Source organism: Podarcis liolepis (assembly GCF_965112155.1).
Source record: "Podarcis liolepis genome assembly, chromosome: 1".
Classification (NCBI taxonomy): domain Eukaryota; kingdom Metazoa; phylum Chordata; class Lepidosauria; order Squamata; family Lacertidae; genus Podarcis; species Podarcis liolepis.
The window spans coordinates 106,905,740-106,923,463 of record NC_139554.1 but is presented as its reverse complement, the minus strand read 5'-3'; the positions used below and the strand labels follow the sequence as shown (position 1 = coordinate 106,923,463).

At 43.9% G+C, this 17,724-nt stretch overlaps 1 protein-coding gene across 8 annotated transcripts in view; it reads right to left on the bottom strand.

Annotated features, from left to right (window-relative positions):
• Positions 1-17,724, bottom strand: part of TANK (TRAF family member associated NFKB activator) — a 37,641-nt gene that overhangs the window by 13,209 nt on the left and 6,708 nt on the right. For 4 of the 8 annotated variants that reach the window (XM_083494766.1, XM_083494764.1, XM_083494769.1 and 1 more), the window contains exons 2-5: positions 16,836-16,938; positions 11,003-11,164; positions 7,186-7,294; positions 6,273-6,373 (exon numbers count right to left, since the gene is read on the bottom strand). In XM_083494766.1, the coding sequence (XP_083350892.1) occupies positions 6,273-6,373; positions 7,186-7,294; positions 11,003-11,101 (309 nt within the window). In that variant the 5' untranslated portion in view covers positions 11,102-11,164; positions 16,836-16,938. The remainder of the gene's footprint in view (positions 1-6,272; positions 6,374-7,185; positions 7,295-11,002; positions 11,165-16,835; positions 16,939-17,724) is intronic. The other 4 variants (XM_083494767.1, XM_083494770.1, XM_083494768.1 and 1 more) reach the window with 1 other exon arrangement.

Below are 17,724 nucleotides of genomic sequence, written 5' to 3'. Positions count from 1 at the left end.
CTTGTAAAGAACCTCAAAGTGGTTTACAAAAGCATATCGTTTCTATGGGAAATTTCCAACCAGTGTGGTCTTGTAGCTATTTCGAATTCAGCCCAGTTTCAGCTTACCTTACTTCCCTGTAGATGTTACACATGGGTGAAAACAGCACCCACCTCAGACATATAATTAGTTGTCGTACTCAAAACACAGCCTGATCCTACACACTCGGATCCCCTTGGCATTTTAGCAAATTTCCATCTCGTGTGGTGGAGGAAGATACTCTTTCCCGATAGATACCCTCCAAAAGCAAAAAATCTTAAATATTCACTGGAGCAGGGGGACAGGATTTCTGAATCGAAGAAGTCTAAAAAATAAATACTATGGAGAAAGTAAGACAAAGAGAAGTCTTTCTGTCTCTTTCATAATACAAGAACAAGGAGGCCATCCAACAGAGGTGAACGCTGGGAGATTTAGGACAGACAAAATGTGCTTCCTCATAGAATCCTTTTGTTTAAATAACTGTCTTGTTGCAGATGCCTTTGTCACTTTGTGTGTAAAACACACAATTGAGCTATGGAATTTGCTATGATGATGGCCACCTATTTAAGATGCCTTTAAAACAGGATTCGACAAATTTGTGTATGATAAGGCTCTCTTTGAGGTTCAGCATGCCTCTGAATACTAGTTCCTGTGGAGCCACAATGGGAGAGGGGTGAATGCGTTTGGGGGCTTCCTATAGACACCTGGTTGGCTACCGTAGCAAATGAGATGCTGGACTAGAATGGTCTTCAGTCTGATCAAGCTGGTCCTTTCTTTACATATCCTTAAAATGAATTCAGCCTGTACGCACTACCCCATCAGGTTAGGCTGAAATAATTAATAACCATTTATGGCAGCATGAAGTTACATCTCATTGTGGACAATTATTCAAAACAATGGTGCGTTATTTTGAATACTGAAAATAGTCACCATAGCGGCGTGCATATTAGTGCCTATAAATGTGGGAAATGTTGTCTCATTCCATTTATACACTCTGCTCACTAATATTTAATTAGTTTTAGGATGTGCTGGAATCAAGATAAAGTACATTTAAAGAAGGTGACAATAGTCTTCAAGGGTTGTAATTTCTGGAACAGTTGGAATGTAGCTATTTAGCACTTAATGACTTAGGATTTTTGCAAGACTCAAGCTATAAAACTTCAAAAGGGGAGAAATTAAGGCTTTTAAAAAGTCGGCTCCTGCAATGTTATACCATTAATTTTCAGTTTTTTGTTTTGTTTTTTACAAAAGGGAAACAGAACCATAATTCACTCAGCATGTGTGTGTAAACTCAATTTTATTTTTTTTGCAGGCTAAGTGGGAAAGAAAGGCACATGCAAGGCATAGTCAGAAACGAGGAAATAAACAGCGCCCTAGATTTTTAAAAATGACACAAAATCAGGGAGCTGATGGAAACTTGAGAGGCGTTGCGCTCCCTTAGGGTTTTGTCTGTTTATACAACGGCAACTAAAATATCTGAAATAAATTTGCTACTGCTCAAACTCTGAAAAATAAAACAATCTTATCAAAGTAAGCAGCGCCCTTCACCAGACACTTATATTTGGTTAAAATAAAAAAGTTAATCTGACCGTAATGGTCCTTGATCCAGAGTGTGTTATTTGGCCAACCCGCTTACAGCTCAGCCCACAATCCTGATAAGTCCCTCCACTGAGAGCTGAGGGAAAGATTCCTTGCAGGAGTTTTGCCTCTCAGTCACACCACGCTAAATACCATCCTTTTGTTATTGCTGCACTCCATGCCAATGGCAAAAATAACAGAAGCCTCATGAGAGATTTGCTCTTTAAGTGTAAGGCAGGACCAAACATAAAGCAAGAGAAAAAGAGGGCTAGCAAATGTTCTTACAGCACCCCCCTCTGTCTCACAAACTCCTTTTCCTTTTGTGACTTCTACTGGGCTGAGGGGCCAATTCAAACACTTCACAGAAATGAAGGCCGCCAGCGTGTCTACCCAGTGTTAGGATGGCACCTGAGGCAGGAAAAGCGACTCCACGGAGCCAGCCAAGCTTGGCGCATCCCACACCCCACTCCAGGAGAAAAGGACCTTGCTGAGAAATACTGTACTTTTCTGCGTATAAGACAAGGTTTTTCCATGTTAAAATAATGTGAAAAAATTGGGGTCGTCGTATACATGGGTAGTGCAGAGGAGGGGGGGACAAGGGATTGTTTGCTACCGCGACCAGGAGATTGAAAGCGGTGATAGTGCGGGTGATTGGTGGCTGCGGCAATGGCTGCTGCTGAGGCAATTGTGTGGGTGGCTGATGGCGAGCGATGGCTGATGGCGAGCGGTCAGACGATTGGTGTCTTCTGGGTCGCATGCTATCGGAAGTGTTGGTCAGGCGGGTCAAGAACTCTGGGCAATCCTCCCCCCCCCCCAAGCTCAACAACTCTGGACAATCTCTCCTCATTTTCTTAATTCTGAGTCTCCAAAAATAGGGGGAGTCTTATACACGGGGGCGTGTTATACAAGGGAAAATACGGTAGCTAAACCCTGCCCTTGCACCCAGAGCCCCACTGCCCCAGGCCATTGCTTCTCGGGCCTGTTGCTCCATGCACAGCCCTGGCAGTCAGAACGGGTCTGGTGCTCAGCCAATTCTAACAGCGACAAAACAAAACAAAAGCGTACTCTCAACAGGAAGCCTCGGCAATCTCATCTCTCTCTCTCGGTGCCATCTCTCTGACAAGTGTAGCTGTTTCTAAACACCTGTTGGCTGCATTCACAATTTATATTTTAGGTGCGCTCTTTAAAAACGCAATGTGCGAAGTAATCCTAAGGCAATTACCTTCAATGACTCAGTGTCAGACGGAAAGAAACTCAGTAAGGTTACTCGGGACAGACTTGGTTTGATGCAATAGATGAAAGGGGCTTTTCTCTACAGTCCCCTGTGGCTGCCCTCTTCCTCCCAGAGGTTTGATCACCCAAGCAATTTTCAGCTGGAGGTCTAGAAGTGTGGCATCAAAGCACCACCCGTGTTCCATTAATGTGAGCACAGTCGGACCTTGGTTGTTGAACGCCTTGGCACTTGGATGTTTTGCCTCCCAAACGCCGCAAACCCGGAAGTGTTCCAGTTTACAAACGTTTTTTGGAAGCCGAACATCTGTTTCGCTTGTTGTCATTGTTTCCGGGACAAATCAGCCAATCATAAGCCGCGCCTTGGTTTGCATCTGTTGAACAACCAAGTTATGACTGTATTGAGATGTTACAAGATAACACTTCCATCTCCAAAATGTGGTGTAGTGGTTAAGAGCAGTAGTGTCGTAATCTGGGGAACCGAGTTCGCATCTCCGCTCCTCCACATGCAGCTGCTGGGTGACCTTGGGCCAGTCACACTTCTCTGAAGTCTCACAGCCTCACTCACCTCACAGAGCGTTTGTTGTGGGGGAGGAAGGGAAAGGAGAATGTTAGCTGCTTTGAGACTCCTTCGGGCAGTGATAAAGCAGGAATATCAAATCCAAACTCTTCTTCTCTTCAAACAGCCTTTGGCCATCGTTGCAAATTGTAGTCCGACCAGGCAGACTTAAACGGATTGCTCTAAGGCAGGCATGTCCAACCGGTCAATTGCGACCTACTGGTCAATTGTAGGATGTTCCTGGTCAATCCTGGTTGATCTTGGGATCCTTAGCGATCACCAGGCTGCCGCCCCCAGCTTAACAACTCTGTTCTCTCCTAAAAAAAGCTGGGCAATGACAATGGGTAGATCGCTGCCAGTTTTATTATACCGGGAGTAGATCGCAGTCTCCAGATAGGTAGATGTGCCTGCTCTAAGACATGCCTTATGCGGCAACTCTTCCTATCTCAGTTCAGGTTTTATGGGCTACCACGTGATGGAGGTGGGCAGCAACTCCTTCTGGATTCAAGTCATTGTAACTCCAGTTTTATCAACCATATTTAGCAAGAAAGCTGTGACCATGTTAGCCTTTCTCACCCCCATTAAACTTCATTGAATTGTTTTCATTATACATATAAAACCCCCAAAAATCTAAATAAAACCAACCCCCCCCAAAAAAAGAGAAAATGCAAAGTCTGCTATCAAAGGTAGAACTTAATCCTTGTCTCCTACTATTAGTCTTTGAAAGCTTTTGTGAAATTGAAAATGGACACCAAGACTGGATTCAGACATGGATCTAGCAACTAAGCACCATTTTCCGAATATTGGATTGTGTGGGCCCATGTGTAGTCCTCTTGATGCATACAAAGTAAGGTGGATGCACATATCTTCCATCCTTGTCTTCTATCCTTTCTACCTTTTCTAAACTGGGTGCACAGATATCCATACTTAAGCCTGTACAGATGTCACACCATGTGTGTGACCAGGGGGTGAACACGTGACCCTTCCAACATATTTATAGTATCGCTGATTTGTAACTGTGTAAAAGACTGAAGAACAGTCTCAAAGATAAGCAAACAAAAACAGAATCAGAAGTGAAAGGAAGATTTTGGCACTGGAGTGTTCAAACATCATGCCTTGCAACCCAATCTTAGCACAACAGGTCTTAATTTTAAAAAAACAACACATTGGAAAGAAGAACTTCACTTCCTGATCTGGTGTCATAAGAGAATTGTGTGTGTAGGGGGAAAAGGGAGGGAAAATGAACTAGCTATAGTAAGTCAAGTCAATAAAAATTTAGCAGGTAGCACTAAAAAGCAAGAAATGAGTACCCAGTGAGAACAAAAAAGGACAGAATGCTGGCTATAGGACACACTGCCATGGAGAGAGAGTGTGAGGAACTGTAAATATCACTGGTACCTCGGTTTACGAACAGTCCTGTTTACGAACAATTCTGTTTACAAACTCTGCAAAACCGGAAGTAGTGTTCCAGTTTGCGAACTTTACCTTGGTCTACGAACGGAAGCCGAACCGTGGAAGGGCACCAGTGGCAGGAGGCCTCATTAGGGAAAGCGCGCCTTGGTTTAAGAACGGATTTGGTTTAAGAACGGACTTCAGGAACGGATTTAGTTCGTAAACTGAGGTACCACTGGTATATGCATTCATGAATAATAGACTTTGCATTTTCACAGAGCATTCTATGCACGTCCAAAACCAGTTGACAGCTTGCCATTTGAAATAGTGCAACTATGTAGGCAACTATTAAAGAACTATGTTGCTCCCCGCTGTTACCCACGTAACTACTCTGTTCTCAACTCATATTGCTGGCTATTCAAAGGTTTTTAGGAGGGCAAACTGATAACTAGACTTCATAGCAGAGTGAGTCAAATGACGAGTGTCTTCAGCAAAACAAGGGTAAGAAAAATACACCTATAAAACGACACGCTATCCATATCTGTATGAGTGCTGTGCCAAGCGACTCTCCTGATTTTTCACTCTTTATCAATCAATGAGAAGAAAAGTTGCATTTGAAAATTATCAAAGGAGATTAAAACGTTGGTGAAAAATCTCGTGGGTGGGGTGCTTACCTTATCTTTGGGGTGACAGAGGGGCGTTTGTGAGCATCTTCTCTTTCATTCTACATCATCTCACTAACGGCCTGCATTCTGAAGTCTCCCCAGCTTTCCAAGTGTCAATTAAAGCTCAAGAAATGTTCCCGTGGGACTTTTTCAAACGTGGAAGTGCGGGCAGCCAGGGAGGCTGCAGCACACTGGAGAAATGTTTATGGGAAAGAACAATGCACGCACACCACCCCTTGGCCAGCTCAAAATGACAAGCTCAGCTGAAAACCACCTCAAATTCCAAAGAAATTTTCAAGTGCCCAGAGAAGGCAAAGAGTACTGGAAGCCTTTTCTGCAGAAGAAAACCTCGTTCCAGTTCCCTCCATTGCCAATTCTGCATTATCTGTAGCAACAAGATTTCTCATCTGCTGGAGACTTCAATGCCATTCAGATACGTAAAAAGAACACTGGAAAGAGTCACAGAACCAGATCATCAACTCTTCCACGTTGGTATAACTTGGGCAACTTCACCATAAGCGCAGAAATTTACCAGGCTTAATCGATGATAAAGGAACAATAACAGGCACAAATGTGGATGTTGCAATAAGTCCCCCATCCTGACATGACTGCAAGGAGGTTGGAAGTTTTCACTTCCTTTTTAATTAACCATAGTTTGTGTGCCATCCGTACCCTAAGCTGTGCGATCTGTCGAAGCAAGGCTCATGGTTTGAAGTTGGCTTGTTTCTAACAAACCATAATTATGATTCATCACAGTTTGTCTAGTTCAAATGTGCTTATCATGCCATTATTATTTTTATTTTAGAATTATCTTGTGAAAAGCACCCTACCTTTAAAAGCTTCTCTCTTTGCATTGCCAACTGCAGCTTTTCATACAGCTGATCAGCATTCAAGTTCAGTAACGTACCATTTCTTCTGGTTTCGCTGTCTTCTGGTAGGTGGTCATGCACATATGAAAAAAACCCAAACATAATGGTATATCATACATGGCGTTTCACACATGGCATACAATAGGGAATCAAATAATGCAACTTCCACAAAATCAGGTTGGGATTGTTCTCGGTACACGCAGATAATCTCTATATAGGAAAATAAGTGCACACTAACATTTGAAGTACAGTGCAGTTTCCTCCTTAGATAGACAAGGCAGCAGTTTTGAGACATGAGCATGCTTAACACAGTATAGCACTGCAATCTTCTTAAAATGATGTCTTCTAGGAACTGAAGAATGCCATGTGATATAAGTATTTATTTTCAACCTGCTCCTCTTAAAACTATTCAAACCCTTCATCCCCCATTCCTTTTTTTCCTATGGAATGCTTTTTCTTTCTTTTTTCTCTCCCTCTTTATTATTTAGCTTTTTATACTCCCATTTTCTCTTTTCATAAAACCGCCCACTTCTCTCTCCCTTATAGCTTCCTTCTCCAGAAGCAGGACTTTGCCAGGACACCCCAAGGCATGGATCCAGAAGCAGGTGCTTGAAGGTATGAAGTGACCTAGACATTGTTCTCCTCAGCCCTTCACTACTGAGTAATCACAATCAGCAACCATTCACTGGCCCCTGAGTCCAGATACATGATAAAAAAGCAGTTTGTGTTGGGGAAACCCAGTGGATTGTGGTGGTGTAGATAGATAGATAGATAGCTAGATAGACAGATGATAGCTAGATAGACAGATGATAGATAGATAGATAGATAGATGATAGATAGATAGATAGATGATAGAGATTTGAAAATTACCTACCTTTGTTGCAGCTCAAAGAAGCCAACTGTGAGTTGAGTTTTGTGACAGTGCTTGTAAGAAATACAATTTGGTTTTGTTGTTCACATATCTGCTTTTCATAGCTGTCTGTCTGTAAAGATAATTTAATTCGAAGTAGTCATTTTGTGACGACAACAGGCTAACACAGGGAAGTACAACACCTGGCTTTGTCACAGCAGCTATGCCTATAAAAAAGTTATCCCCTGTGCTATTGCTCTGGCTCTCCCTCTGTAGAAATTCCTATTTCCCTCCCTCTGCCTCTTTATTTATTTACTGCATTTTCATCCTTTCTCCAAGGACAGGCATATAGGATTTCATTCCACCAACATGTTCTCCTCACCACAACCCAGCGACGTAGGCCAACAGATATAGACTGGCCCAGGTTCACCCAGAGAGGCTCGTGGGCTGAATGCAGGCCTGTCTTCACAATTATCCAGCTCTAGTTTAGAAGTTAAGCCCTGTGCCATCACAGGGGTGTACTGCGATGCCAAGTTATTGCCAAGATAAAAGTCTGCCCTCTTGCATGATCAAAAGTATTTGCTTGGGACATAGGAAGTTTGTCTTACACTGAATTAGACCATTGGTCCATATAGCTCCGAATTTAACTACACTGATTGGTAGTGGCTCTCCAGGATTCCTGACTGAGGTATCTCCCAGCTCTACTTTGAATTAAATGCCCCAGCCCCAGCCCTTCTCCAAAAGCTGGATAATGGAAACCCCATGATTTATTTAGCCACTTTCATTCTTCAGAGGGGGAGAAAAATACCCTCTCAAACCCCCAATACACCCAAGAGTCTCCCTACAGCCTGATTCAAAATAAAGCACCAAACAGCTGTTGCTTCACCAACCCATTAAAAAGCCAAAGAGGTCAGCATTTTCCAGCAGCCAAGGAGACCTCAGGAAACAGAAGAAGAAGAAGAAAAAGTCACCAAGACCCAAATTGAAAATGTACAACAGCAATGTCTTGTCAACACTTCTGTACAGAGCACAGGCATGACAGCTAAAACAGACAGAAGAGAAGATGCTTTTGACAGCCAGCGTGCACAAATAATTCTTTTAGAGTCAGATGGCAGCAACAAGTTACCGACTAGAAGATATACTTGACAAGCAAACATCCCTCTACACCCAGCGCCATCTGGCTGAGATGACTCCGGCTTCTATACACGACACAGTTCCAATCGTCAAAGAGTAGCAAAACAAGCAGCCAATCAGCTACTTGCGGAATCAGCTATTGGCCACAAGCTGGAGGGTATGCCAACACAGAATCGAGAACATGCAGTAAAGGTGTGTGTGTGTGTGTGTGTGTGTGTGTGTGTGTTGGGGGAGAGAACAAGAATCAGAGCAAAGTCAACTTGTGTGGGTCATCTGAATTCCAAGTTTTCTATGGTTTGTTCCATAGTGTTTATGGTTCTGTACCCAATTTCGGAGGCCAATTGCCAAAGAAGCAGGCTCCCTGCCTTGAGAATAAACCTGGTAAGACTGTGTTGAGTAAGCAGGCCAACAAACAGGATTTTTTATGGTGGGGCTGTGAATCATTATAGAATAACCAGAACATTAAAAAAAGGTGGCCAAATAGATTTAAGGTTATTCACTTGTATTGGTGAAAAAAGTGGGATACTGAGGCAAACTTTTATCCCTTTTATCTCCATGAGGAGAAGAGATCAATTTTAAGGGTTTTTTAAAACAAAAAATAAAAAGGAATACAACCCTATCCCATTTTTTGAAAAATGAAAACTGAAAATTTAGGGGGGAGTGTGAACTATCCTGGCAGGGGACAGCTACCCACGGGCCTCACTCCAAGACTCCAACACTGTGAGTAAGCAGAGTTTGTACAAAACCCAACAGGGAAGCTTGTGTAAATTGGGAGGAAAGTGTCAGCACTCTTCTCCATTGAAGCTATCAAGTGATGAAGATCGCAAATGTGCTTTAACTACTGCAAGCACTTAGCCTTCAAGGCAAAGGAGACCTAGGTTCAAGTCCATGCTGGGTGACCTTGGGCCAGTCACTACCTCGCAGGGTCAAACAGGGAGAGACACACACTATCCTCCTGCCTGTCCTTAGGCCATTCACCAGCCTAGTGAGGGGAAGGAGGGTGTAAATGAAAGCTGTTAAATGTGCTATAAATCTTAACTTTGAAAGTTGCAAAGCAAAACAACGACAGCCACATTTCAAGGGGATGTCTGTGGGCACACTCCATATGTTCTCGACTCCCACCAGTCCTAGTCAGCATGGCCAATGGTTAGGGAGATGAGAATTCGAGTTCAGCAACATCTGGAGGGCCACAGGTCCCCAACCTTGTTTTAAGGGAACAAATATGTGTAGAGGACGGAGTGGAGATCTGATTTCCCTTAGTACAAGGGTGGGGAACCTCAGGTTCGGAGACCAAATGCAGCCTCTCAATTGGCTCTCAGAACTCTCCCCAGGGCCACAGCCCTCTCTGACCCTGTTTCACCCCCCGCCCAAGTGACTTTGTCTGGCTGGAATGTGTCTTGGGATGATGCCTCTCAACTGCCGGGAGAGGATGGAGAGGCCGTACATAGAAGCTAGCCTATTGGACGAAGGTAAATTGTTGCATTTGCTGCTCCGCCCACTTTAGCCTCTGGCCCCACCCACCACTGGCACACATTGAGGGGAAGGTTGCCCAGAAGGGAATGCGCGTCCCCATCCCTGCCTTAGCAGGCTCAGCCAATCGGAGCTCAGCCAATCCCAGAAGCGGCAAGAGTTGCTATCTCCTCAAGCATGACACACTCCGCTTCTGGTGCAGCAAGCAGTCACACAGTCCACTGCTGTAGCTCTCAGCCATTTCAAGTCCTTAGGTTTTTCAATCTAAGTGCCAGGCCGATTCATCTCTGAGGATTCCTGGAAGGGACGCAGAGCATTAGTGCCGTGCGTCTTGAAAATGCTTGCTGGGGTTGTTACAAAAGGCTCGCCAGCACATTCCTCCTCCTGTCGTCTTAATTATTCAGACAGGGTCTAAAAGTGCAGTCAGTTCCAAGCACCCAGAAGCCACAAATGGCTTCCTAGCCCAAAGTGCCTTACATGAAGGCAGTCTGGGGGAAAAATAAAGCTGGCTCTTTTTAACAATAAATGCTGGTGCTTTTTAAAAGCTTTTAAAATTCTGAATTTTATCAGAAAACGCTGTTTCTGATAGTTAGGAAGAGCTGGTCTGGCTTTTGGTTTAAGTAAGAATTTTTCAAGCAGCTTGGAATTTGGGGTTGCCGGCTGGTGAACTACCCAACAGCACAATCCAGCCAGAGTAAATCTTATTACTGGAGAAATTAAGCCCATGCTTAGCTGCCCCCCATGGAAACAAATGGGGTTAATTCACAACCCTTGGCATGGCATCCAAGCAATTTTTCTCTTTTGAAATAACGCACCAGCTATATTTAACACGAAAGTGGGGAAGTTCCAAACGACTGCTTCTTTTCGCACTTCCTCTTGCAAAAAGGAGGGACCCTACTTTACTTTGCTTCCGGCCAGGCACTGCCTGCTTTGGGGAGGGAAACCAGAGAAGCAGTATCTATAATATGCATTTCAAGGCCTCTCCACAGTTAAAAGCTGGTAACAACCTGCACCCCAGACAGCTGCAAAAACCTCCGTTTTATGGACAAGGGCCGCATGGCACAATTTCACACCTGCAAGGAGCAGATCACCCCAGATAATTAACAGAATTTCCCTGGCGTTATCCAACTGTGTTGACCATTCCTCTTTGTGTGTGAAATCGGGAGTCGACTTTTCTTTGGGAGCCATCAGAAACATAATCTTAGCCTGTAGCGCTAGACATAAAACAGCCACGTACCTTTTGCTTCAGCTCTTTCACAGCGGAGTCTCTATCCATGCATGCCTGTCTGAAGGCTTCGTACGCCTTATTGAGCTGCTCTGCAATATTCTTATCCATGCTTCCTTCCAGCAGTGTCTCATCACTGAAGAAGTTACAAATGCAGCAGACCTGGCTGCGTTACTGAAAAAGGAAAGGAAAGCATTGGTTGCCTACACTGCAGTTTGGCCCAGGGCAAGGAGGACTTTCCCTCAAGCTACCCCAGCACTCAGCTGTGACCCAATGTACACTTGGAACGCAGCATTAAGTCCTCCAGTGTCCACGATACTTTCTCCACAAATATAGAGAGACTCCAACACAACAGTCATCGGTAAAAGCTACTACTAGGTTGCACCAGTTATTGACCAAAACTTTGCAGTTTGCCGTAGCCACAGACTATTGCTAGCTGCGAAACCAAATCCAATTATCTTTCCTCAGATCTAATACCAAACAAACAAGAACAGCTTCCAGAACATAATTAATTAAATGTGACAAATTTCTAATTTAAACAGAGTCAACTTTGGCACTAGCAGGCTTCTGCTCCCCCCCCCCCCACTTTTCTATTTATCATCTAAGGCAAACCATTATGATTATTTAAGGAACCTTTACCAATTTCTACAAGCTACAGAAGCTCGGATCCTTTGGAGGCAGACACATTCCCTTCTGCTGAGACTGCATTTTTTCCCCAATTAAAAACAGGTTACTAAAAATAAGGATTTCTGCTAGTCGAAGAGATTTAGGCTGCGATTCCAGGCAAGTTTACCTGGAAGTAAGCCCTGCTGAGCTCAGTGAGACTTATTTCTGAGTAGGCCTCAGTAGCGGCTGGTGTGAGAGGGCAGAGTCGCCTTTCCAACATTAGCATTTCTGTGGAGGGGCAGAGTTGGCAGTGAGGTCAGGGGCTGTGTGGGCACACTTGCAAAGTCAGTCTGGAGCACCTACCCACCCCAGTCTCACTAATGCCCCTCCCCAGCCTGGCCCTGATAAGCTGCAATGATTCCAGTGCTAGGTGGGCGGCTCTGACCTACCACACAAGCTGCTAAGGGTAGACATGCTTGGAACTGGATGTCTGCTCCGCCATCTTGCCATCTTTTAACTACCTTTTCTTTTCTTAAAATAAATAAATAAATCCCCATCTGCACTATACATATAAAGCAGTGCTATACCACCTTAAACAGCTTTCCCCCAAAGAATCCTGGGAAATGAAGTTTGTCCAGGCAACTGAGAGTTGTTAGGAGACCCCTATTCTTTTCACAGAGCTACAATTCCCAGAGGGGTTTAACAATCTCCCTAGGGAACTCTGAGGGGAATAACCTAACAAACTACCGTTCCCAGGATTCTTTGGGGGAAGCCATGACTGTTAAAAGGGGTATGACGCTGCTTAAAATGTACCGTGCAGATGGAGCCAAAGAAAGACAAGTTCAGAATGAAGTCAAGGCTACACTATTAACTGGGAGTATATTCCTCTGGCAAATATATTCCCTGGCAAATAGATGGGGAAGAAATGGAGGCAGTGAGAGATTTTACTTTCTTGGGCTCCATGATCACTGTAGATGGTGACAGCAGCCAGGAAATTAAGAGACGCCTGCTTCTTGGGAGAAAAGCAATGACAAACCTAGACAGCATCTTAAAAAGTAGAGACATCACCTTGCCGACAAAGGTTCATATAGTTAAAGCTATGGTTTTCCCAGAAGTGATGTATAGAAGTGAAAGCTGGACCATAAAGAAGGCTGATCGCTGAAGAATTGATGCTTTTGAATTATGGTGCTGGAGGAGACTCTTGAGAGTCCCATGGACTGCAAGAAGATCAAACCTATCCATTCTTAAGGAAATCAGCCCTGAGTGCTCACTGGAAGAACAGATCGTGAAGCTGAGGCTCCAATACTCTGGCCACCTCATGAGAAGAGAAGACTCCCTGGAAAAGACCCTGATGTTGGGAAAGATGGAAGGCACAAGGAGAAGGGGACGACAGAGGACGAGATGGTTGGATAGTGTTCTCGGAGCTACCAGCATGAGTTTGACCAAACTGCGGGAGGCAGTGGAAGACAGAAGTGCCTGGCGTGCTCTGGTCCATGGGGTCACGAAGAGTCGGACACGACTAAATGACTAAACAACAACAACAATATTCCACTGAACTCCATGTGACTTATTTTTGAGTAGGCATCTATAGGATTGCCCTGTAAATGCTCTGCGTAGCAAGCAGATTATTTCACATGCAATTAACCTATTAGTATTTTAAAAGGTTTAGAAATGGCTTGCAATCAGGGTTCCTGGGCCATATAAGACCTGCCTCCAGGCAATGAATTATTTTACAAAAAAATAACCAAACCCAGAAACACCCCCTGCCATTTAAACCAAAATAATTTTTCTTATGTACAAGATGGCAAATGACTACTCAAATCTTGTGGACCTGTAAATCTTGCAGACTTCCTTGCCTGGCTGGAGTTGATATGTGTATCTCATAACTAAAAGCCTAGCTTAGGAAATTGGCCAGGGATAAAACCTCCCTTAAGCTGTTCTTGGCGAAGTGAGCTTCTGTTGCTGAAGGGAGACAGAGGACAAGTCAGTTTCGCTCTTCCTGAGGAGCACGTGCCAGTTAAATGCAAGGAACCAGCCAAACAAACAAACACCCACACAGGCAGAGTGATATTTCCTCAACTCTAAAGCTGCCTGCCCTAGAAGGTGAAGATGGGGGTTAGGTTGGATTGGATATTATCTCTGTAAATTATGTTGGGTCTCCTCTTGTGTGAAGCTATACATATATTAAACAAAACATCTACAGTGGTACCTCGGGTTAAGTACTTAATTCGTTCCGGAGGTCCTTTTTTAACCTGAAACTGTTCTTAACCTGAAGCACCACTTTAGCTAATGGCGCCTCCAGCTGCCGCCGCGCCACCACAGCACGATTTCTGTTCTCATCCTAAAGCAAAGTTCTTAACCTGAGGTACTATTTCTGGGTTAGCGGAGTGTGTAACCTGAAGTGTATGTAACCTGAGGTACCACTGTACAGTAAAAAAAAATAAAAATCCATTATAATGAGACAGGTATACTGTAACTGCCTACCCGACATGATAAAATAAACCACATGCCCACACATACATCTGAACAACAAAAGTAAAACACCCCAAAGTCAGGCCATTTTTACTGTCCAAATGCCTGGCAGAATAAAAACACATTTGCCTGGCACCAGACAGAAACAAAGTCTGTGCCAGGCAAGACTTCCTGGTGAGGCCGTTCCACAGTCTTGCATGGGGGCAAAGGCTGTGGTTAGCAAACATTATTATAGCATCCTACCTTTCCTACCAAGGAACTCGGGGCAACTCAGCCACATTAGTAAAGCAAGAGGGGGAATGAGACAGAACCCGATGTTGGCAAGAATGTTAACCACTCCCTCCTCTGCCATGTGTTTGTGGGTTTAGCATGAAGGGAGATGATGGTCAGAAGCTCTTCTTCCTATCAATGCCAAATATGCAGCCTTGGCACGATCCTAGGATCCAGTTGCTGGTGCGATTGTCCAAACACATCCCAAGTGACTTGTCAAAAGTCAACTAGCAATTTGCACGGAGACCTGCTGAATTACTTCACCCCAATTGTACCACACTACTCTGGGTACCACACCCAGGGCAGACCATGTTCATCTTACAGCACCACTACCCCTGGATTGAGGAAGGCGTGCTTCATTTTATCTTGCTACCGTTCTCTCCTGATGCTCTAGCAGCCAGTTTCCACACTCTGGTCAGATTTTGCAGCTTAGAATCATAGAACTGTAGAGATAGAAGGGACCCCAAGGGTCATCTAGTTCAACCCCCTGCAATGCAGGGACCTGACCAGGCAATGTTTGAGGGCAGCTATTTGTTTCACATATGTGGCCATTGTTGTCATGGTGCTTTTTCCCTGCAAACTCTGAGCATTCGAGTAAGGCAGAATCCGAATGCTTAGGCTTCTGTGTCCATGTTTGTTGCCTTTAACACAGGGGTGAGAGCTCATCCTCTCCTAACACAAATGCAGAGCAAGGCATGGCATACAGGTTACTCAGGTAAGGAAGGTTACAAAACCGCCTAGGCTTGAGACAGAATTACAGTGGTACCTCGGGTTAAGAACTTAATTCATTCTGGAGGTCCGTTCTTAACCTGAAACTGTTCTTAACCCGAAGCACCACTTTAGCTAATGGGGCCTCCCACTGCCGGAGCACGGTTTCTGTTCTCATCCTGAAGCAAAGTTCTTAACTCGAGGTACTATTTCTGGGTTAGCAGAGTCTGTAACCTGAAGCGTCTGTAACCCGAGGTACCACTGTAATGCTCTGCCTCCATCACTGAACACCAAGAGTTTTGACGTTAATGCATGCCCTGAAAGCACGCTCTTCCAACGAAAGATTTAAAAATTTCAGAAGAAAGAGAAAACACCGTTCTTTACTCATCACTCAAGTCACTACATATTGTTTCTCCCTGAAAGCTTCTGCACACAAAACAGTGGCGATGTCCCAAGACGTTTTGATGTCTGGAGTTCAAAAATACAAACAGGGCCCCCTTGGTGGTGAGAACATCACCATTATCAGGTAGGACCAGCCTTGCTCATTCCTAGCATTCTTTCCGTATTATTAGAAAGTTAAATTTTAGGAAATCCTTTGGGAGTATATGTGGGGGGGGGGGGAAGAATCCTCAAACCCCCCCCCCCACACTGCTGCTCCTGAGCAACGGAGGATATGGTTTAAAAAACTACAGGTGGGCTTAGAACTTTAGCCCTATCTCAGGTGTTCTAATAAAGTTTTGACGAAGCACATGGGCGGGGGGCGCTGTGAGGACAACCCGGCTAACTCATCTTCATATACTCTAACTATATTTTCTTCATGTTTTGGAACCATGATTTTCCACAGTTCTTAAGTGCACAGGGACCCTAGGGAGGAAGGTGATGAAAACAAAGACAGGAGTGGGCGGGGCTAGAGTTCTCATTCCTACACTCCCCACCCACCTCGTGCATTTAGTCGACACATTAGAACGCCCAACTGGAGCTTTCCTTTACAGTGGTACCTCAGGTTACATACACTTCAGGTTACAGACTTTGCTAACCCAGAAATATTAGCTCGGGTTAAGAACTTTGCTTCAGGATGAGAACAGAAATCGTGATCCGGTGGCGTGGCAGCAGCAGCGGGAGGCCCCATTAGCTAAAGTGATACCTCAGGTTAAGAACAGTTTCAGGTTAAGAACGGACCTCCGGAACGAATTAAGTTCTTAACCCGAGGTTCTTTCTTTCTTTCTGGAAGTGAACAGTTTGGGTCAGCTCTATACGTGTAAAAAGCATAATTTCAAAATCTCAAGTATCTTGATAAGTGTGCTGTGTTGTTTGCATACATACATAATATACTTTGAAGCTTACTTTTTCACCTTTTCTGCAATTACACTGAAGATGCCTATGCACTGTTTAGCAAACTGTTGCAAGTTATGTCTTGCAGAATTTTTTTTTAACTAAAACCAAGTGTCATGATTGGCTACAGTGAAGTTTAGAACCTGCTTTTCCAACCTCACTTACAAGGAAAAACAGAGAAACCAGTGGGTGGCCCAAATGCAGGCATCTAATGTCTGGGGTGAAAAACAATATTTTTTTGTTTACTTATTCCAAGGACAGCATTCAGTGGGGTAGTCAACCTCAGGACGATCCTTAACGTTCTTTTAAAAACATTTTCTAAAACTCTGTTAGGGTTAGAGATGTTTCTGAGATGGACTGTGTTGCAAGAAATTAGATTTCTTGCAACACAAGGAAATACAAACAAAGCTTTAGGCAGACAAGTCTGCATTTCTTAAAGCATCAAATTGATACAGACCATTTGCAAACGCTCTGGCAGGAATAGCAAAAGTGATCTTGAACCATGTCATCTTCTCTCAGTGAAGTTTTTTCATAGTTCCCCTGGAATTAAGCTTTTGGTCCTGCAAGAAAGAAGTGCCACAGGTTCAGATTCTCCATAGGAAGCTGCCTTACATGGAGTCAGGAATGCAGCTATGATTAAGTGGGCACAAGACATTGGTCATAACATCATGTTTGCTGACTGGGAACAGTTGTGGACCACCGGTATGAAATTTACGGCATGTAATGCCTTAAAGGAAAATATTATGAAAATGATTTATAGGTGGTACATGACCCCAGTCAAGCTAGCAAAGATTTACCATTTGCCTGACAATAAGTGTTGGAAATGTAAGGAAACTGAAGGTACTTTTTATCACCTTTGGTGGACGTGCCCGAAGATTAAGGCTTTCTGGGAAATGATATATAATGAAATGAAAAAAGGTGCTTAAATGTACCTTCCCTAAGAAACCAGAGGCCTTTCTCTTGGGCATTGTCGGCCAATTGGTGTCAAAGAAAGATAGAACTTTTTTTTATGTACGCCACCACAGCAGCAAGAGTACTCATCGCAAAGCATTGGAAGACCCAAGATCTACCCACTTTGGAAGAATGGCAGATGAAGGTGATAGACTATATGGGACTGGCTGAAATGACTGGCAGAATCCGTGATCAGGGGAAAGAGACGGCGGAAGAAGATTGGAAGAAATTTAAAGTTTATCTTAAGAAACATTGTAAAATCAATGAATGCTAAAATGTCGTGGTTTTAAGGGGGGAAAAGGAGACTACAGCTGTAAAAGATTAAGTAAAAGAAAAGAATAAGGGAAAATCTGACAAAACTAAGTGTTAGGATTTGCTGAAATAATTTTGGAAAT